Source organism: Oncorhynchus clarkii, chromosome 28, assembly GCF_045791955.1.
Source record: "Oncorhynchus clarkii lewisi isolate Uvic-CL-2024 chromosome 28, UVic_Ocla_1.0, whole genome shotgun sequence".
Classification (NCBI taxonomy): Eukaryota; Metazoa; Chordata; class Actinopteri; order Salmoniformes; family Salmonidae; genus Oncorhynchus; species Oncorhynchus clarkii.
Genome location: NC_092174.1, coordinates 46,959,216 through 46,982,351, shown reverse-complemented (window position 1 = coordinate 46,982,351; position 23,136 = coordinate 46,959,216). Strand labels below are relative to the sequence as shown.

The following is a 23,136-nucleotide window of genomic DNA, read 5'->3' as shown; positions in this document are numbered from 1 at the left end:
CTGACCCTCCCTACCCTTCTGGTCTAACATGATTGGCATGAGTGAAGAGAAGTGAGTCCTAACCCCTGACCCCTAACCCCTGACCCTCCCTACCCTTCTGGTCTAACATGACTGGCATGAGTGAAGAGAAGTGAGTCCTAACCCCTGACCCGTAACCCCTGACCCCTGACCCTCCCTACCCTTCTGGTCTAACATGATTGGCATGAGTGAAAAGAAGTGAGTCCTAACCCCTGACCCCTGACCCTCCCTACACTTCTGGTCTAACATGACTGGCATGAGTGAAGAGAAGTGAGTCCTAACCCCTGACTCCTGACCCTCTCTACCCTTCTGGTCTAACATGACTGGCATGAGTGAAGAGAAGTGAGTCGTAACCCCTGACCCCTAACCCCTGACCCTCTCTACCCTTCTGGTCTAACATGACTGGCATGAGCGAAGAGAAGTGAGTTCTAACCCCTGACCCCTAACCCCTGACCCTCCCTACCCTTCTGGTCTAACATGACTGGCATGAGCGAAGAGAAGTGAGTTCTAACCCCTGACCCGTAACCCCTGACCCTCCCTACCCTTCTGGTCTAACATGACTGGCATAAGTGAAGAGAAGTGATTCGTAACCCCTGACCCCTAACCCCTGACCCTCCCTACCCTTCTGGTCTAACATGACTGGCATGGGCGAAGAGAAGTGAGTCCTAACCCCTGACCCCTAACCCCTGACCCTCCCTACCCTTCTGGTCTAACATGACTGGCATGAGTGAAGAGAAGTGACTTGTAACCCCTAACCCCTGACCCTCCCTACCGTTCTGGTCTAACATGACTGGCATGAGTGAAGAGAAGTGAGTTCTATTCCCTGACCCCTAACCCCTGACCCTCCCTACCCTTCTGGTCTAACATGACTGGCATGAGTGAAGAGAAGTGAGTCGTAACCCCTGACCCCTAACCCCTGACCCTCCCTACCCTTCTGGTCTAACATGACTAGCATGAGTGAAGAGAAGTGAGTCCTAACCCCTGACCCTTAACCCCTGACCCTCCCTACCCTTCTGGTCTAACATGACTGGCATGAGTGAAGAGAAGTGAGTGCTAACCCCTGACCCCTAACCCCTGACCCTCCCTACCCTTCTGGTCTAACATGACCAGAAGGGTTCACTAATTCATTCATATCAATTAACTCATATACTCAGACAGCATGTTTCTGTATGTTCAGTGCTGTTGAGATATGTTATCCCAGCCCTAGACTTCTTCTTCTACATGGCACCAAGCTGGAGGATCCCCAGATAATCATTGCTTTATATGGACCATAACAGTTATCATAAAAGTATCTCTCTCTCTCCCTCTCCTCTCTCTCCCTGCCCTCCTCTCTCCCCTCCTCTCTCCCCTACTCCCTCTCCCCTCCTCTCTCCCCTGCCCTCCTCTCTCCCCCACCCTCCTCTCTTTCTCCCCTGCCCTCCTCTCTCTCCCCCTTCTCTCTCCCCCTCTCCCCTACTCTTTCCCCCTCTCTCCCCCCTTCTCTCTCCCCTCCCCTCCTCTCTCCCCCCTCTCCTCCTCTCTCTCTCTCCCCTCCCCCCTTTCCTCTCTCTCCCCCCTCTCCCCTCCCCTCTCCCCTCCCCTTCTCTCTCTCCCCCCTTCTCTCTCCCCCTTCTCTCTCCCCCGCCCTCCTCTCTGTCCAGACTGAAGGACCTGGGGCTAGAACAGTTCTCCGAATCGATGCTCTTCACACGTATCTTCATCCCCACCTCCTTCCTCTTGGTGTGTATCCTCCACCTTCACTACTTCCATGACCGCTTCCTGCTGCTCACTGACCTGAAGGCTGTGGCCCAAAAACAGGACAGCACCATCTACAGGTGAGACTGGGGGACTGACTGTGTTAGCCCACTGAGATAAAGTTTAGGACTAGGTGTCAATACAGGGAGATAACATGAGACGGGGATTTGAACCCTGTGTTGGCTGAAGTTCTTAATGTGGGGGAGCTAACACGAGTCACAGCTGCATTTCCAGATGAGCTGTGTTTGTGACTGGGGTTCGAACCCCGGTACGCCTCTAGACTGTGCTAACCCACTGAGCTTAAGTCTAGGTGTTTGTGTGAGAGAGCTAACAGCAGTTCCTGATGGACTGACCAGCGATCTTTCAACACATTAGACTAGAGTTTGGATTGGCTGGATGGTTTTTTATCATGTATCTACCTCTGGTACTTTGTTCTCTCTAATGTATAAGACCTACAGAGAAATGCTGGAGATGTAGTGGTCTGTGTTAATGTCTTGTCTTCATGTTCTAGTAGCCTCCTTCATGTTCTAGTAGCCTCCTTCATGTTCTAGTAGCCTCCTTCATGTTCTAGTAGCCTCCTTAATGTTCTAGTAGCCTCCTTCATGTTCTAGTAGCCTCCTTCATGTTCTAGTAGCCTCCTTCATGTTCTAGTAGCCTCCTTCATGTTCTAGTAGCCTCCTTCATGTTCTAGTAGCCTCCTTCATGTTCTAGTAGCCTCCTTCATGTTCTAGTAGCCTCCTTCATGTTCTAGTAGCCTCCTTCATGTTCTAGTAGCCTCCTTCATGTTCTAGTAGCCTCCTTCATGTTCTAGTAGCCTCCTTCATGTTCTAGTAGCCTCCTTCATGTTCTAGTAGCCTCCTTCATGTTCTAGTAGCCTCCTTCATGTTCTAGTAGCCTCCTTCATGTTCTACTAGCCTCCTTCATGTTCTAGTAGCCTCCTTCATGTTCTAGTAGCCTCCTTCATGTTCTAGTAGCCTCCTTCATGTTCTAGTAGCCTCCTTCATGTTCTAGTAGCCTCCTTCATGTTCTAGTAGCCTCCTTCATGTTCTACTAGCCTCCTTCATGTTCTACTAGCCTCCTTCATGTTCTAGTAGCCTCCTTCATGTTCTAGTAGCCTCCTTCATGTTCTAGTAGCCTCCTTCATGTTCTAGTAGCCTCCTTCATGTTCTACTAGCCTCCTTCATGTTCTAGTAGCCTCCTTCATGTTCTAGTAGCCTCCTTCATGTTCTACTAGCCTCCTTCATGTTCTAGTAGCCTCCTTCATGTTCTAGTAGCCTCCTTCATGTTCTAGTAGCCTCATTCATGTTCCCACTTGCTTCTCATCCTATTCTCTTTAATCTACTGCCATCTGCCATCTCTCCTCCTCCTCTGCCATCTGCCATCTCTCCATTCCTACCTCTCCTCACACAGTCATGCTAAAGTCAATGGTCGCGTGTATCTGATCATGAACAGGTAAGGTACCTGCTCGCCTTTCATCCATCCTGTCGCATCCATCCATCACTGTTTGACTTCCCTCCCTCTTCTTCACTCATGCTCTCCTTTGGTCAACTCTTCTAATCCCTCTACCTCTCCACCTCCTCTCCATCTTTCCTTTCTCATCCACCTCTCTATCTCTCCTCTCTCATCCACCTCTCCATCTCTCCCATCTCATCCACCTCTCCACCTCTCCTCTCTCATCCATCTCTCCATCTCTCCCCTCTCATCCACCTCTCCACCTCTCCATCTCCACTCCACCTCTCCTCTCTCATCCACCTCTCCATCTCTCCATCTCTCCCCTCTCATCCACCTCTCCATCTCCTCTCCACCTCTCCTCTCTCATCCATCTCTCCCCTCTCATCCACCTCTCCATCTCTCCCCTCTCATCCACCTCTCCATCTCTCCCCTCTCATCCACCTCTCCATCTCATCACTCCATCTCTCCTCTCTAATCCACCTCTCCATCTCTCCTCTCTCATCCATCTCTCCATCTCTCCCCTCTCATCCACCTCTCCACCTCTCCATCTCATCTCCACCTCTCCTCTCTCACCCATCTCTCCATCTCTCCCCTCTTATCCACCTCTCCATCTCATCACTCCATCTCATCCACCTCTCCATCTCATCACCCCATCTCTCCTCTCTAATCCACCTCTCCATCTCTCCTCTCTCATCCATCTCTCCATCTCTCCCCTCTCATCCACCTCTCCAACTCTCCATCTCCTTTCCACCTCTCCTCTCTCATCCATCTCTCCATCTCTCCCCTCTCATCCACCTCTCCATCTCATCACCCCATCTCTCCTCTCTAATCCATCTCTCCATCTCTCCCCTCTCATCCATCTCTCCATCTCTCCCCTCTCATCCACCTCTCCACCTCTCCATCTCCTCTCCACTTCTCCTCTCTCATCCACCTCTCCATCTCTCCCCTCTCATCCACCTCTCCATCTCATCACTCAATCTCTCCTCTCTAATCCACCTCTCCATCTCTCCTATCTCATCCATCTCTCCATCTCTCCCCTCTCATCCACCTCTCCACCTCTCCATCTCCTCTCCACCTCTCCTCTCTCACCCATCTCTCCATCTCTCCCCTCTCATCCACCTCTCTATCTCATCACTCCATCTCATCCACCTCTCCATCTCATCACCCCATCTCTCCTCTCTAATCCACCTCTCCATCTCTCCTCTCTCATCCATCTCTCCATCTCTCCCCTCTCATCCACCTCTCCATCTCATCACCCCATCTCTCCTCTCTAATCCACCTCTCCATCTCTCCTCTCTCATCCATCTCTCCATCTCTCCTCTCTCATCCACCTCTCCACCTCTCCATCTCCTCTCCACCTCTCCTCTCATCCTCTATACCTCTGGTCCTCCGGTCCTCCAAGCATCTAAACACGCCTGTCTTTCCCTGCTCGGGTACCTAACTTCCCTGTGAAACTTGCTCCTACAGTTCAGTCCGTTTGGTTTAATGGTAAACCAATATTTGATGGGGGGGGGGGGGGTTTCTTCGACAGGTCGTGTTAGAAATGGATGTGAAAAATTCTGTTCTATTTTGGTTTCTGCCTCTTTGTGTTTCTTTGGATGACCAATTTGATTTGTGGACGCTTCTTCTTGTTACCCACAACCCCCCTCTCCTCTATAGCTAACTTCTCTGCCAGTTTATCCTCGTTAAAAGTCTCTTCTTTCCAGCATGTCCTGACTTGGTATTAAAAAGACACCACCTTTCCTCTTCAGAACCAATCCCCTCCACTATTTTCCTAGTTCCTCTGCAGCCTGTTGTAGCAACTTGTAACCCTATTGGTCGCTAACCTACACTGTGTCTGTCAATCTACTTTTGCTGTGGATCTCCCTCTCTCTGTGTTGATCTCCCTCTCTGTCTGTGTTGATCTCCCTCTCTGTCTCTGTGTTGATCTCCCTCTCTCTCTCTGTGTTGATCTCCCTCTCTCTCTGTGTTGATCTCCCTCTCTCTGTGTTGATCTCCCTCTCTCTCTCTGTGTTGATCTCCCTCTCTCTCTGTCTGTGTTGATCTCCCTCTCTCTCTCTGTGTTGATCTCCCTCTCTCTCTCTGTGTTGATCTCTCTCTCTGTGTTGATCTCCCTCTCTCTATGCTGATCTCCATCTCTCTGTGTTGATCTCCCTCTCTCTATGCTGATCTCCCTCTCTCTGTGTTGATCTCCCTTTCTCTATGCTGATCTCCCTCTCTCTGTGTTGATCTCCCTCTCTCTGTGTTGATCTCCCTCTCTCTTTGTGTTGATCTCCCTCTCCCTCTCTCTGTGTTGATCTCCCTCTCTCTGTGTTGATCTCCCTCTCTCTTTGTTGATCTCCCTCTCTCTCTGTGTTGATCTCACTCTCTCTCTTTATTGATCTCTCTCTCTCTCTCTCTCTCTCTGTGTTGATCTCACTCTCTCTCTTTATTGATCTCTCTCTCCCTCTCTCTCTGTGTGTTGATCTCTCTGTCTCTCCCTCTCTCTCTCTGTGTTGATCTCCCTCTCTCTCTCTCTGTGTTGATCTCTCTCTCTGTGTTGATCTCCCTCTCTCTATGCTGATCTCCCTCTCTCTGTGTTGATCTTCCTCTCTCTGTGTTGATCTCCCTCTCTCTGTGTTGATCTCCCTCTCTCTCTCTGTGTTGATCTCCCTCTCTCTCTGTGTTGATCTCCCTCTCTCTGTGTTGATCTCCCTCTCTCTATGCTGATCTCCCTCTCTCTGTGTTGATCTCCCTCTCTCTGTGTTGATCTCCCTCTCTCTCTGTGTTGATCTCCCTCTCTCTCCCCCTCTCTCTATCTCTGTGTTGATCTCCCTCTCTCTGTGTTGATCTCCCTCTCTCTGTGTTGATCTCCCTCTCTCTGTGTTGATCTCCCTGTCTCTCTGTGTTGATCTCACTCTCTCTCTTTATTGATCTCTCTCTCTCTCTCTGTGTTGATCTCACTCTCTCTCTTTATTGATCTCTCTCTCTCCCTCTCTCTCTGTGTGTTGATCTCTCTGTCTCTCCCTCTCTTTCTCTGTGTTGATCTCTCTCTCTCTCCCTCTCTCTCTGTGTTGATCTCTCTGTCTCTCCCTCTCTCTCTGTGTTGATCTCTCTGTCTCTCCCTCTCTCTCTTTGTTGATCTCTCTCTCTCCCTCTCTCTCTGTGTTGATCTCTCTCTCTCTTTCTCTCTCCCTCTCTCTCTATTCAATTAAATTCAATTCAAGGGGCTTTATTGGCATGGGAAACATGTGTTAACATTGCCAAAGCAAGTGAGGTAGATAACATACAAATATATACAAATAATATCTCTCTCCCTCTGTTGATCTCTATTCAATTCAATTCCAAGGGCTTTATTGTCATGGGAAACATATTTTTCCATTGCCAAATCAAGTGAAATAGATAATAAACTAAAGTGATTTAAAACAATATAAAATTAACAGTAAACATTACACAGAAGATGCAAAGGAATTTAGAGACGTTTCAAATGTCATAGTGTGTATATATATATACAGTGTTGTAATGATGTGCAAATAGTTAAAGTACAAAATGGAAAATAAATCAACCTAAATATGGGTTGTATTTACAATGGTGTTTGTTCTTCACTGGTTGCCCTTTTCTTGTGGCAACAGGTCACAAATCTTGCTGCTGTGATGGCACACTGGAATTTCAGAGTAGAGTAGATATGGGAGTTTATCAAAATTGGATTTGTTTTCTTTGTGTATCTGTGTAATCTAAGGGAAATATGTGTCTCTAATATGGTCATACATTGGGCAGGAGGTTAGGAAGTGCAGCTCAGTTTCCACCTCATTTTGTGGGCAGTGAGCACATAGCCTGTCTTCTCTTGAGTCAGGTTTCTGTTTAGGACCAAATAGCATTCTAGTTTGCTCTGTTTTTTTGTTAATTCTTTCCAATGTGTCAAGTAATTATCTTTTTGTTTTCTCATGATTTGGTTGGGTCTAATTGTGCTGTTGTCCTGGGGCTCTGTAGGGTGTGTTTGTGTTTGTGAACAGAGCCCCAGGACCAGCTTGCTTAGGGGACTCTTCTCCAGGTTAATCTCTCTGTAGGTGATGGCTTTGTTCTGGAAGGTTTGGGAATCACTTCCTTTTACGTGGTTGTAGAATTTAACAGCTCTTTTCTGGATTTTGATAATTAGTGGGTTTAGGCCTAATTCTGCTCTGCATGCATTATTTGGTGTTTTACGTTGTACACGGAGGATATTTTTTGCAGAAGTCTTGGTTGGTGAGCAGACCACAGACCTCACAACCATAAATGTCAATGGGCTCTATGACTGATTCAAGTATTTTTTCGCCAGATCCTAATTGGTATGTCGAATTGTATGTTCCTTTTGATGGTGTAGAAGACCCTTCTTGCCTTGTCTCTCAGATCGTTCACAGCTTTAGAGAAGTTACCTGTGGTGCTGATGTTTAGGCCGAGGTATGTTTCATTTTTTTTTGTGTGCTCTAGGGCAACAGTGTCTAGATGGAATTTGTATTTGTGGTCCTGGTGACTGGACCTTTTTTGGAACACCATTATTTTTGTCTTACTGAGATTTACTGTCAGAGCCCAGGTCTGACAGAATCTGTGCAGAAGATCTAGGTGCTGCTATAGGCAGCAGTAGACAAACAGTAGACATTTGACTTCGGATTCTAGTAGGGTGAGGCCGGGTGCTGCAGACTTTTCTAGTGCCCGCGCCAATTCATTGATATATATGTTGAAGAGGGTGGGGCTTAAGCTGCATCCCTGTCTCACCCCACGACCCTGTGTGAAGAAATGTGTGTTTTTTTTACAATTTAACCGCACACTTGTTGTTTGTGTTCATGATTTTATAATGTCGTATGTTTTTCCCCCAACACCACTTTCTATCAATTTGCATAGCAGGGTTTTGGGGTTTTGCATTCTTATTCAAACAATTTGTTGTTGTTGTTAATTTTTTTAGGTGAAAATGTTTAAATTTGATGGGGAAGCTGAGAGGTCATATATCCTGTTTAGGTTTTCACATTACTTGTGCAAATGTTGTTAGCATGGAGAGAAAGACAGGATATAGAGAGAGGTAGACACAGTGAGGGAGATGTAGATAACTCTCTGTGTTGTTGTTTGTTTAGTGTTTTCCGATTTTTCCAGAAGGGGTTATATTCTATGGATTCTTCAATTACATTGAGCTGATTTCTGATGTACTGAACCTCCTTTTTCCGTAGTGTATTTCTGTATTGTTTTAGTGATTCACTATAATGAAGGCGTAGACTCTCTGGGTCTATGTTTTTGGTTGGACAGGACTCTCAATTTCTTTCTTCGGTTTTTTGCATTCTTCATCAAACCATTTGTCATTGATGTTCATTTTCTTAGGTTGTCTGCTTGATTTGATAGGGAAGCTGAGACGTAAAATATACTGTTTAGGTTTTCTCCTGCCAAGTTTACACCTTCACTATTACAGTGAAATGTTTTGTCCAGGAAGTTGTCTAAAAGGGATTGAATTTGTTGTTGCCTAATTGTTTTTTGGTAGGTTTCCAAACTACATTCCTTCCATCTATAGCATTTCTTAATATTACTCAGTTCCTTTGGCTTTGATGCCTCATGATTGAGTATTGCTCTGTTTAAGTAGACTGTGATTTTGCTGTGGTCTAATAGGGGTGTCAGTGGGCTGACTGTGAACGCTCTGAGAGACTCTGGGTTGAGGTCAGTGATAAAGTAGTCTACAGTACTACTGCCAAGAGATGAGCTATAGGTGTACCTACCATAGGAGTCCCCTCGAAGCCTACCATTGACTATGTACATACCCAGCGTACGACAGAGCTGCAGGAGTTGTGACCCGTTTTTGTTGGTTATGTTGTCATAGTTGTGCCTAGGGGGGCATATGTGGGAGGGAATGCTGTCACCTCCAGGCAGGTGTTTGTCCCCCTGTGTGCTGAGGGTGTCAGGTTCTTGTCCAGTTGTGGCATTTAGGTCGCCACAGACTAGTAGATGTCCCTGGGCCTGGAAATGATTGATTTCCCCCTCCAGGATGGAGAAGCTGTCTTCATTAAAGTATGGGGATTCTAGTGGGGGGATATAGGTAGCACACAGGAGGACATTTGTCTCTGTTAAGATAATTTCCTTTTCAATTGCTAGCCAAATGTAACATGTTCCTGTTTTGATTAATTTAATGGAGTAAGTTAGGTCTGCTCTATACCAAATTAGCATACCCCCTGAGTCCCTTCCCTGTTTCACACCTGGTAGTTTGGTGGATGGGACTACCGGCTCTCTGTAACCTAGAGGGCAACCAGTGGGTCCGTCTCCTCTATACCAGGTTTCTTGCAGGATGACTCCTTCTCTCTCTCCCTCTCTCTCTCTCTCCCCCACCCCCCCCCTCTCTATCTCTGTCTCTGTCTCTCTCTCTCTCTCCCCCCCTCTCTCTCTCTCTGTCTCTGTCTCTCTCTCTCTGTCCCTCTCTCTCCCTCCCCCCCTCTCTCTTGCTCCCCCCCCCCTCTCTCTCTCTCCCTCTCTCTCCCTCTCTCTGTCTCTGTCTCTCTCCCTCTCTCTCCCTCCCTCTCTCTCTCTCTGTGTCTCTCTCCTTTGTTGTTCACTCTCTTGTTGTTGACCTCTCTCTCTCTCTCTCTCTCTCTCTCTCTCTCTCTCTCCCTCTCTCTCTCTCTCTCTCTCTTGTTGTTGACCTCTTTCTCTCTGTAACATGTTGTTATCTGAGCAGCATCAAGCAACACATTTCTTCTCCACAGAGCAAGTAAGTCTAAACCCATCAAGACATGAAATGAAATGCCTCGCCCTGACATGTAGCCATTTCCTGCAAGCCAACCCTGACCTCTAACCTGACCTCCAACCTCAACCTATAACTCCCATTGCCTGAGACTCAGTTTAGGGATTTGCATCCCAATTGGCTACCTATTCCCTATAAAGTGTGCTACCTTTGACCTGGGTAGGGTAGTACACTTTATAGGGAATAGGGTGCCATTTCAATGTGCAGGTGTCCATGCTTCCTGTCCCTGTTCTCCTATTACCATTGATCTGTATTGAGAGACGATGATTCCTGAGAATCTGAGGACTTTTATTTTGAAGAATGCCAGTCAGAGGAATGTGCTTATTGCTTTTCTATTAAACAGTCAGCTGCTAGCGGACACCCACGGCCGGAACAACTGCTTGATATGAGGCCCTGTGGGAAAGAAGTGTGTGTGTGTGTGTGTGTGTGTGTGTGTGTGTGTGTGTGTGTGTGTGTGTGTGTGTGTGTGTGTGTGTGTGTGTGTGTGTGTGTGTGTGTGTGTGTGTGTGTGTGTGTGTGTGTGTGTGTGTGTGTGTGTGTACGTGTGTAGTGCCTGTGTTTGTTTGTGTGTGTGTGTGTGTGTGTGTGTGGTGTTTGTGTGTGTGTGTGTAGTGCCTGTGTTTGTGTGTGTGTGTGTGTGTGTATGTGTGTCTGTGTTTGTGTGTGTTAGGGTTGGGCGATATTACAGCATTGATTGACGATGATTGACAGCCATCGTCGATGTTAACAACATCTTAATGTGACAGATGATGGTTGACCCTATTTGAACTGGACTGGTGTAGAGCAGTAATTAACAGTCTTACAGCACACAACTGGACTGGTGTAGAGGACACGGTAGAAGGACAGATTCTCACAGGACACCTTAGTGAAGGACAGATTCTCACAGGACACCTTAGTGAAGGACAGATTCTCACAGGACACGGTAGTGCAGGACAGATTCTCATAGGACACCTTAGTGAAGGACAGATTCTCACAGGACACGGTAGTGCAGGACAGTAGGACAGCACACAGCAGGACAGCAGGACAGCAGGACAGTAGGACAGCAGGACAGTAAACAGCAGGACAGTAGGACAAGAGGACAGTATACAGTAGGACAGTAGGACAGTAGGACAGCAGGACAGTATACAGCAGGACAGTATACAGCAGGACAGCACACAGCAGGACAGTACACAGCAGGACAGTACACAGTAGGACAGTAGGACAGCAGGACAGTATACAGCAGGACAGTATACAGCAGGACAGTATACAGCAGGACAGTATACAGCAGGACAGCAGGACAGTAGGACAGTAGGACAGTAGGACAGCAGGACAGTATACAGTAGGACAGTATACAGCAGGACAGTATACAGCAGGACAGTATACAGCAGGACAGCACACAGCAGGACAGTACACAGCAGGACAGTACACAGTAGGACAGTAGGACAGCAGGACAGTATACAGCAGGACAGTATACAGCAGGACAGTATACAGCAGGACAGTATACAGCAGGACAGCAGGACAGTAGGACAGTAGGACAGTAGGACAGCAGGACAGTATACAGTAGGACAGTATACAGCAGGACAGTATACAGCAGGACAGTATACAGCAGGACAGTAGGACAGTAGGACAGCAGGACAGTATACAGCAGGACAGTACACAGCAGGATAGTACACAGTAGGACAGTAGGACAGCAGGACAGTAGGACAGTAGGACAGTAGGACAGCAGGACAGTATACAGCAGGACAGCACACAGCAGGACAGTACACAGCAGGATAGTACACAGTAGGACAGTAGGACAGCAGGACAGTATACAGTAGGACAGTATACAGCAGGACAGTATACAGCAGGACAGCAGGACAGTAGGACAGCAGGACAGTAGGACAGTAGGACAGCAGGACAGTAGGACAGCAGGACAGTATACAGCAGGACAGCACACAGCAGGACAGTACACAGCAGGACAGTACACAGTAGGACAGTAGGACAGCAGACAGTATACAGTAGGACAGTATACAGCAGGACAGCAGGACAGTAGGACAGTATACAGCAGGACAGTAGGAAAGTATACAGTAGGACAGTATACAGCAGGACAGTAGGACAGTATACACCAGGACAGTAGGACAGTATACACCAGGACAGTAGGACAGTAGGACAGTATACAGCAGGACAGTATACAGCAGGACAGTACACAGAAGGACAGAAGGACAGTATACAGCAGGACAGTAGGACAGCAGGACAGTAGGACAGTACACAGCAGGACAGTATACAGTAGGACAGTATACAGTAGGACAGTATACACCAGGACAGTAGGACAGTATACAGCAGGACAGTATACAGCAGGACAGAAGGACAGTATACGGCAGGACAGTAGGACAGCAGGACAGTAGGACAGCAGGACAGTAGGACAGTATACAGCAGGACAGTAGGACAGTATACAGTAGGACAGTACACAGTAGGACAGTATACAGTAGGACAGTATACAGCAGGACAGTATACAGCAGGACAGTATGACAGTAGGACAGTATACAGCAGGACAGTAGGACAGTATACAGCAGGACAGTAGGACAGTATACAGTAGGACAGTATTCAGCAGGACAGTATACAGTAGGACAGTATACAGCAGGACAGTACACAGCAGGACAGTAGGACAGTAGGACAGTATACAGCAGGACAGTAGGACAGCAGGACAGTATACAGCAGGACAGTAGGAGTGTAGGACAGCAGGACAGTAGGACAGCAGGACAGTAGGACAGTAGGACAGCAGGACAGCAGGACAGTATACAGCAGGACAGTAGGACAGTAGGACAGTATACAGCAGGACAGTAGGACAGCAGGACAGTATACAGCAGGACAGTAGGAGTGTAGGACAGCAGGACAGTCGGACAGTATACAGCAGGACAGTAGGACAGTAGGACAGTATACAGCAGGACAGTAGGACAGCAGGACAGTATACAGCAGGACAGTAGGAGTGTAGGACAGCAGGACAGTAGGACAGCAGGACTGTAGGACAACAGGACAGTATACAGCAGGACAGTAGGACAGTAGGACAGCAGGACAGTAGGACAGCAGGACAGTAAACAGCAGGACAATAGGACAGTAGGACAAGAGGACAGTATACAGCAGGACAGTAGGACAGTATACAGCAGGACAGTATACAGTAGGACAGTAGGACAGTATACAGCAGGACAGTACACAGCAGGACAGTACACAGCAGGACAGTATACAGTAGGACAGTATACAGTAGGACAGTATACAGCAGGACAGTAGGACAGTAGGACAGTAGGACAGTAGGACAGTATACAGCAGGACAGTATACAGTAGGACATTATACTTTAGGACAGTATACAGCAGGACAGTATACAGTAGGACAGTATACAGTAGGACAGTATACAGCAGGACAGTATACAGTAGGACAGTATACAGCAGGAGAGTACACAGAAGGACAGAAGGACATTCAATTAGTTTAGACAATAGCCTCAACCTATGAATGTAGACCAGGTTATCCCAAACTGGGGTACACGGAAATGCAACCTATGAATGTAGACCAGGTTATCCCAAACTGGGGTACTTGGAAATGCAACCCATGAATGTAGACCAGGTTATCCCAAACTGGGGTACATGGAAATGCAACCCATGAATGTAGACCAGGTTATCCCAAACTGGGGTACACGGAAATGCAACCTATGAATGTAGACCAGGTTATCCCAAACTGGGGTACATGGAAATGCAACCTATGAATGTAGACCAGGTTATCCCAAACTGGGGTACATGGAAATGCAACCTATGAATGTAGACCAGGTTATCCCAAACTGGGGTACATGGAAATGCAACCTATGAATGTAGACCAGGTTATCCCAAACTGGGGTACATGGAAATGCAACCTATGAATGTAGACCAGGTTATCCCAAACTGGGGTACATGGAAATGCAACCTATGAATGTAGACCAGGTTATCCCAAACTGGGGTACATGGAAATGCAACCTATGAATGTAGACCAGAGTTATCCCAAACTGGGGTACATGGAAATGCAACCTATGCATGTAGACCAGGTTATCCCAAACTGGGGTACATGGAAATGCAACCTATGAATGTAGACCAGGTTATCCCAAACTGGGGTACATGGAAATGCAACCTATGAATGTAGACCAGGTTATCCTAAACTGGGGTACACGGAAATGCAGCCCATGAATGTAGACCAGGTTATCCCAAACTGGGGTACATGGAAATGCAACCCATGAATGTAGACCAGGTTATCCCAAACTGGGGTACACGGAAATGCAACCTATGAATGTAGACCAGGTTATCCCAAACTGGGGTACATGGAAATGCAACCTATGAATGTAGACCAGGTTATCCCAAACTGGGGTACACGGAAATGCAACCTATGAATGTAGACCAGGTTATCCCAAACTGGGGTACATGGAAATGCAACCTATGAATGTAGACCAGGTTATCCAAAACTGGGGTACATGGAAATGCAACCCATGAATGTAGACCAGGTTATCCCAAACTGGGGTACATGGAAATGCAGCCCATGAATGTAGACCAGGTTATCCCAAACTGGGGTACATGGAAATGCAACCTATGAATGTAGACCAGGTTATCCCAAACTGGGGTACATGGAAATGCAACCTATGAATGTAGACCAGGTTATCCCAAACTGGGGTACATGGAAATGCAACCTATGAATGTAGACCAGGTTATCCCAAACTGGGGTACATGGAAATGCAACCTATGAATGTAGACCAGGTTATCCCAAACTGGGGTACATGGAAATGCAACCTATGAATGTAGACCAGGTTATCCCAAACTGGGGTACATGGAAATGCAACCTATGAATGTAGACCAGGTTATCCCAAACTGGGGTACACGGAAATGCAGCCCATGAATGTAGACCAGGTTATCCCAAACTGGGGTACACGGAAATGCAACCCATGAATGTAGACCAGGTTATCCCTAACTGGGGTACATGGAAATGCAACCTATGAATGTAGACCAGGTTATCCCAAACTGGGGTACATGGAAATGCAACCTATGAATGTAGACCAGGTTATCCCAAACTGGGGTACATGGAAATGCAACCTATGAATGTAGACCAGGTTATCCCAAACTGGGGTACATGGAAATGCAACCTATGAATGTAGACCAGGTTATCCCAAACTGGGGTACATGGAAATGCAACCTATGAATGTAGACCAGGTTATCCCAAACTGGGGTACATGGAAATGCAACCTATGAATGTAGACCAGGTTATCCCAAACTGGGGTACATGGAAATGCAACCTATGAATGTAGACCAGGTTATCCCAAACTGGGGTACATGGAAATGCAACCTATGAATGTAGACCAGGTTATCCCAAACTGGGGTACATGGAAATGCAACCTATGAATGTAGACCAGGTTATCCCAAACTGGGGTACATGGAAATGCAACCTATGAATGTAGACCAGGTTATCCCAAACTGGGGTACATGGAAATGCAACCTATGAATGTAGACCAGAGTTATCCCAAACTGGGGTATATGGAAATGCAACCTATGAATGTAGACCAGGTTATCCCAAACTGGGGTACATGGAAATGCAACCTATGAATGTAGACCAGGTTATCCCAAACTGGGGTACATGGAAATGCAGCCCATGAATGTAGACCAGGTTATCCCAAACTGGTGTACATGGAAATGCAACCCATGAATGTAGACCAGGTTATCCCAAACTGGGGTACATGGAAATGCAACCTATGAATGTAGACCAGGTTATCCCAAACTGGGGTACATGGAAATGCAACCTATGAATGTAGACCAGGTTATCCCAAACTGGGGTACATGGAAATGCAACCTATGAATGTAGACCAGGTTATCCCAAACTGGGGTACATGGAAATGCAACCTATGAATGTAGACCAGGTTATCCCAAACTGGGGTACATGGAAATGCAACCTATGAATGTAGACCAGGTTATCCCAAACTGGGGTACATGGAAATGCAACCTATGAATGTAGACCAGGTTATCCCAAACTGGGGTACACGGAAATGCAGCCCATGAATGTAGACCAGGTTATCCCAAACTGGGGTACATGGAAATGCAACCCATGAATGTAGACCAGGTTATCCCAAACTGGGGTACATGGAAATGCAACCTATGAATGCAGACCAGGTTATCCCAAACTGGGGTACATGGAAATGCAACCTATGAATGTAGACCAGGTTATCCCAAACTGGGGTACATGGAAATGCAACCTATGAATGTAGACCAGGTTATCCCAAACTGGGGTACATGGAAATGCAACCTATGAATGTAGACCAGGTTATCCCAAACTGGGGTACATGGAAATGCAACCTATGAATGTAGACCAGGTTATCCCAAACTGGGGTACATGGAAATGCAACCTATGAATGTAAACCAGGTTATCCCAAACTGGGGTACATGGAAATGCAACCTATGAATGTAGACCAGGTTATCCCAAACTGGGGTACATGGAAATGCAACCTATGAATGTAGACCAGGTTATCCCAAACTGGGGTACATGGAAATGCAACCTATGAATGTAGACCAGGTTATCCCAAACTGGGGTACATGGAAATGCAACCTATGAATGTAGACCAGGTTATCCCAAACTGGGGTACATGGAAATGCAACCTATGAATGTAGACCAGGTTATCCCAAACTGGGGTACATGGAAATGCAACCCATGAATGTAGACCAGGTTATCCCAAACTGGGGTACATGGAAATGCAGCCCATGAATGTAGACCAGGTTATCCCAAACTGGTGTACATGGAAATGCAACCCATGAATGTAGACCAGGTTATCCCAAACTGGGGTACATGGAAATGCAACCTATGAATGTAGACCAGGTTATCCCAAACTGGGGTACATGGAAATGCAACCTATGAATGTAGACCAGAGTTATCCCAAACTGGGGTACATGGAAATGCAACCTATGAATGTAGACCAGGTTATCCCAAACTGGGGTACATGGAAATGCAACCTATGAATGTAGACCAGGTTATCCCAAACTGGGGTACATGGAAATGCAACCTATGAATGTAGACCAGGTTATCCCAAACTGGGGTACACGGAAATGCAGCCCATGAATGTAGACCAGGTTATCCCAAACTGGGGTACATGGAAATGCAACCCATGAATGTAGACCAGGTTATCCCTAACTGGGGTACATGGAAATGCAACCTATGAATGTAGACCAGGTTATCCCAAACTGGGGTACATGGAAATGCAACCTATGAATGTAGACCAGGTTATCCCAAACTGGGGTACATGGAAATGCAACCTATGAATGTAGACCAGGTTATCCCAAACTGGGGTACATGGAAATGCAACCTATGAATGTAGACCAGTATATCCCAAACTGGGGTACATGGAAATGCAACCTATGAATGTAGACCAGGTTATCCCAAACTGGGGTACATGGAAATGCAACCTATGAATGTAGACCAGGTTATCCCAAACTGGGGTACATGGAAATGCAACCTATGAATGTAGACCAGGTTATCCCAAACTGGGGTACATGGAAATGCAACCTATGAATGTAGACCAGGTTATCCCAAACTGGGTACATGGAAATGCAACCTATGAATGTAGACCAGGTTATCCCAAACTGGGGTACATGGAAATGCAACCTATGAATGTAGACCAGGTTATCCCAAACTGGGGTACATGGAAATGCAACCTATGAATGTAGACCAGAGTTATCCCAAACTGGGGTATATGGAAATGCAACCTATGAATGTAGACCAGGTTATCCCAAACTGGGGTACATGGAAATGCAACCTATGAATGTAGACCAGGTTATCCCAAACTGGGGTACATGGAAATGCAGCCCATGAATGTAGACCAGGTTATCCCAAACTGGTGTACATGGAAATGCAACCCATGAATGTAGACCAGGTTATCCCAAACTGGGGTACATGGAAATGCAACCTATGAATGTAGACCAGGTTATCCCAATCTGGGGTACATGGAAATGCAACCTATGAATGTAGACCAGGTTATCCCAAACTGGGGTACATGGAAATGCAACCTATGAATGTAGACCAGGTTATCCCAAACTGGGGTACATGGAAATGCAACCTATGAATGTAGACCAGGTTATCCCAAACTGGGGTACATGGAAATGCAACCTATGAATGTAGACCAGGTTATCCCAAACTGGGGTACATGGAAATGCAACCTATGAATGTAGACCAGGTTATCCCAAACTGGGGTACACGGAAATGCAGCCCATGAATGTAGACCAGGTTATCCCAAACTGGGGTACATGGAAATGCAACCCATGAATGTAGACCAGGTTATCCCAAACTGGGGTACATGGAAATGCAACCTATGAATGCAGACCAGGTTATCCCAAACTGGGGTACATGGAAATGCAACCTATGAATGTAGACCAGGTTATCCCAAACTGGGGTACATGGAAATGCAACCTATGAATGTAGACCAGGTTATCCCAAACTGGGGTACATGGAAATGCAACCTATGAATGTAGACCAGGTTATCCCAAACTGGGGTACATGGAAATGCAACCTATGAATGTAGACCAGGTTATCCCAAACTGGGGTACATGGAAATGCAACCTATGAATGTAGACCAGGTTATCCCAAACTGGGGTACATGGAAATGCAACCTATGAATGTAGACCAGGTTATCCCAAACTGGGGTACATGGAAATGCAACCTATGAATGTAGACCAGGTTATCCCAAACTGGGGTACATGGAAATGCAACCTATGAATGTAGACCAGGTTATCCCAAACTGGGGTACATGGAAATGCAACCTATGAATGTAGACCAGGTTATCCCAAACTGGGGTACATGGAAATGCAACCTATGAATGTAGACCAGGTTATCCCAAACTGGGGTACATGGAAATGCAGCCCATGAATGTAGACCAGGTTATCCCAAACTGGTGCACATGGAAATGCAACCCATGAATGTAAACCAGGTTATCCCAAACTGGGGTACATGGAAATGCAACCTATGAATGTAGACCAGGTTATCCCAAACTGGGGTACATGGAAATGCAACCTATGAATGTAGACCAGGTTATCCCAAACTGGGGTACATGGAAATGCAACCTATGAATGTAGACCAGGTTATCCCAAACTGGGGTACATGGAAATGCAACCTATGAATGTAGACCAGGTTATCCCAAACTGGGGTACATGGAAATGCAACCTATGAATGTAGACCAGGTTATCCCAAACTGGGGTACATGGAAATGCAACCTATAAATGTAGACCAGGTTATCCCAAACTGGGGTACACGGAAATGCAGCCCATGAATGTAGACCAGGTTATCCCAAACTGGGGTACATGGAAATGCAACCCATGAATGTAGACCAGGTTATCCCAAACTGGGGTACATGGAAATGCAACCTATGAATGCAGACCAGGTTATCCCAAACTGGGGTACATGGAAATGCAACCTATGAATGTAGACCAGGTTATCCCAAACTGGGGTACATGGAAATGCAACCTATGAATGTAGACCAGGTTATCCCAAACTGGGGTACATGGAAATGCAACCTATGAATGTAGACCAGGTTATCCCAAACTGGGGTACATGGAAATGCAACCTATGAATGTAGACCAGGTTATCCCAAACTGGGGTACATGGAAATGCAACCTATGAATGTAGACCAGGTTATCCCAAACTGGGGTACATGGAAATGCAACCTATGAATGTAGACCAGGTTATCCCAAACTGGGGTACATGGAAATGCAACCTATGAATGTAGACCAGGTTATCCCAAACTGGGGTACATGGAAATGCAACCTATGAATGTAGACCAGGTTATCCCAAACTGGGGTACATGGAAATGCAACCTATGAATGTAGACCAGGTTATCCCAAACTGGGGTACACGGAAATGCAACCTATGAATGTAGACCAGGTTATCCCAAACTGGGGTACATGGAAATGCAACCTATGAATGTAGACCAGGTTATCCCAAACTGGGGTACATGGAAATGCAACCTATGAATGTAGACCAGGTTATCCCAAACTGGGGACATGGAAATGCAACCTATGAATGTAGACCAGGTTATCCCAAACTGGGGTACATGGAAATGCAGCCTATGAATGTAGACCAGGTTATCCCAAACTGGGGTACATGGAAATGCAACCTATGAATGTAGACCAGGTTATCCCAAACTGGGGACATGGAAATGCAACCTATGAATGTAGACCAGGTTATCCCAAACTGGGGACATGGAAATGCAACCTATGAATGTAGACCAGGTTATCCCAAACTGGGGTACATGGAAATGCAACCTATGAATGTAGACCAGGTTATCCCAAACTGGGGTACATGGAAATGCAACCTATGAATGTAGACCAGGTTATCCCAAACTGGGGTACATGGAAATGCAACCTATGAATGTAGACCAGGTTATCCCAAACTGGGGTACATGGAAATGCAACCTATGAATGTAGACCAGGTTATCCCAAACTGGGGTACATGGAAATGCAACCTATGAATGTAGACCAGGTTATCCCAAACTGGGGTACATGGAAATGCAACCTATGAATGTAGACCAGGTTATCCCAAACTGGGGTACATGGAAATGCAACCTATGAATGTAGACCAGGTTATCCCAAACTGGGGTACATGGAAATGCAACCTATGAATGTAGACCAGGTTATCCCAAACTGGGGTACATGGAAATGCAACCTATGAATGTAGACCAGGTTATCCCAAACTGGGGTACATGGAAATGCAACCCATGAATGTAGACCAGGTTATCCCAAACTGGGGTACATGGAAATGCAGCCCATGAATGTAGACCAGGTTATCCCAAACTGGTGTACATGGAAATGCAACCCATGAATGTAGACCAGGTTATCCCAAACTGGGGTACATGGAAATGCAACCTATGAATGTAGACCAGGTTATCCCAAACTGGGGTACATGGAAATGCAACCTATGAATGTAGACCAGAGTTATCCCAAACTGGGGTACATGGAAATGCAACCTATGAATGTAGACCAGGTTATCCCAAACTGGGGTACATGGAAATGCAACCTATGAATGTAGACCAGGTTATCCCAAACTGGGGTACATGGAAATGCAGCCCATGAATGTAGACCAGGTTATCCCAAACTGGTGCACATGGAAATGCAACCCATGAATGTAGACCAGGTTATCCCAAACTGGGGTACATGGAAATGCAACCTATGAATGTAGACCAGGTTATCCCAAACTGGGGTACATGGAAATGCAACCTATGAATGTAGACCAGGTTATCCCAAACTGGGGACATGGAAATGCAACCTATGAATGTAGACCAGGTTATCCCAAACTGGGGTACATGGAAATGCAACCTATGAATGTAGACCAGGTTATCCCAAACTGGGGTACATGGAAATGCAACCTATGAATGTAGACCAGGTTATCCCAAACTGGGGTACATGGAAATGCAACCTATGAATGTAGACCAGGTTATCCCAAACTGGGGTACACGGAAATGCAGCCCATGAATGTAGACCAGGTTATCCCAAACTGGGGTACATGGAAATGCAACCCATGAATGTAGACCAGGTTATCCCAAACTGGGGTACATGGAAATGCAACCTATGAATGCAGACCAGGTTATCCCAAACTGGGGTACATGGAAATGCAACCTATGAATGTAGACCAGGTTATCCCAAACTGGGGTACATGGAAATGCAACCTATGAATGTAGACCAGGTTATCCCAAACTGGGGTACATGGAAATGCAACCTATGAATGTAGACCAGGTTATCCCAAACTGGGGTACATGGAAATGCAACCTATGAATGTAGACCAGGTTATCCCAAACTGGGGTACATGGAAATGCAACCTATGAATGTAGACCAGGTTATCCCAAACTGGGGTACATGGAAATGCAACCTATGAATGTAGACCAGGTTATCCCAAACTGGGGTACACGGAAATGCAACCTATGAATGTAGACCAGGTTATCCCAAACTGGGGTACATGGAAATGCAACCTATGAATGTAGACCAGGTTATCCCAAACTGGGGTACATGGAAATGCAACCTATGAATGTAGACCAGGTTATCCCAAACTGGGGTACATGGAAATGCAACCTATGAATGTAGACCAGGTTATCCCAAACTGGGGTACATGGAAATGCAACCTATGAATGTAGACCAGGTTATCCCAAACTGGGGTACATGGAAATGCAACCTATGAATGTAGACCAGGTTATCCCAAACTGGGGTACATGGAAATGCAACCTATGAATGTAGACCAGGTTATCCCAAACTGGGGTACATGGAAATGCAACCTATGAATGTAGACCAGGTTATCCCAAACTGGGGACATGGAAATGCAACCTATGAATGTAGACCAGGTTATCCCAAACTGGGGTACATGGAAATGCAGCCTATGAATGTAGACCAGGTTATCCCAAACTGGGGACATGGAAATGCAACCTATGAATGTAGACCAGGTTATCCCAAACTGGGGACATGGAAATGCAACCTATGAATGTAGACCAGGTTATCCCAAACTGGGGACATGGAAATGTAACCTATGAATGTAGACCAGGTTATCCCAAACTGGGGACATGGAAATGCAACCTATGAATGTAGACCAGGTTATCCCAAACTGGGGTACATGGAAATGCAACCTATGAATGTAGACCAGGTTATCCCAAACTGGGGACATGGAAATGCAACCTATGAATGTAGACCAGGTTATCCCAAACTGGGGACATGGAAATGCAACCTATGAATGTAGACCAGGTTATCCCAAACTGGGGTACATGGAAATGCAACCTATGAATGTAGACCAGGTTATCCCAAACTGGGGTAGATGGAAATGCAACCTATGAATGTAGACCAGGTTATCCCAAACTGGGGACATGGAAATGCAACCTATGAATGTAGACCAGGTTATCCCAAACTGGGGTACATGGAAATGCAACCCATGAATGTAGACCAGGTTATCCCAAACTGGGGTACATGGAAATGCAACCTATGCATGTAGACCAGGTTATCCCAAACTGGGATACATGGAAATGCAACCTATGAATGTAGACAAGGTTATCCCAAACTGGGGTACATGGAAATGCAACCTATGAATGTAGACCAGGTTATCCCAAACTGGGGACATGGAAATGCAACCTATGAATGTAGACCAGGTTATCCCAAACTGGGGACATGGAAATGCAACCTATGAATGTAGACCAGGTTATCCCAAACTGGGGTACATGGAAATGCAACCTATG

At 46.3% G+C, this 23,136-nt stretch overlaps 1 protein-coding gene across 1 annotated transcript in view; it reads left to right on the top strand.

Moving 5' to 3' along the window:
* The window catches only part of LOC139387576 (piezo-type mechanosensitive ion channel component 2), a 291,891-nt gene that overhangs the window by 120,494 nt on the left and 148,261 nt on the right, over positions 1 to 23,136 (top strand). The window contains exons 18-20 of the mRNA XM_071133907.1: positions 1,659 to 1,832; positions 3,163 to 3,204; positions 9,869 to 9,901. Of these exons, the coding sequence (XP_070990008.1) occupies positions 1,659 to 1,832; positions 3,163 to 3,204; positions 9,869 to 9,901 (249 nt within the window). The remainder of the gene's footprint in view (positions 1 to 1,658; positions 1,833 to 3,162; positions 3,205 to 9,868; positions 9,902 to 23,136) is intronic.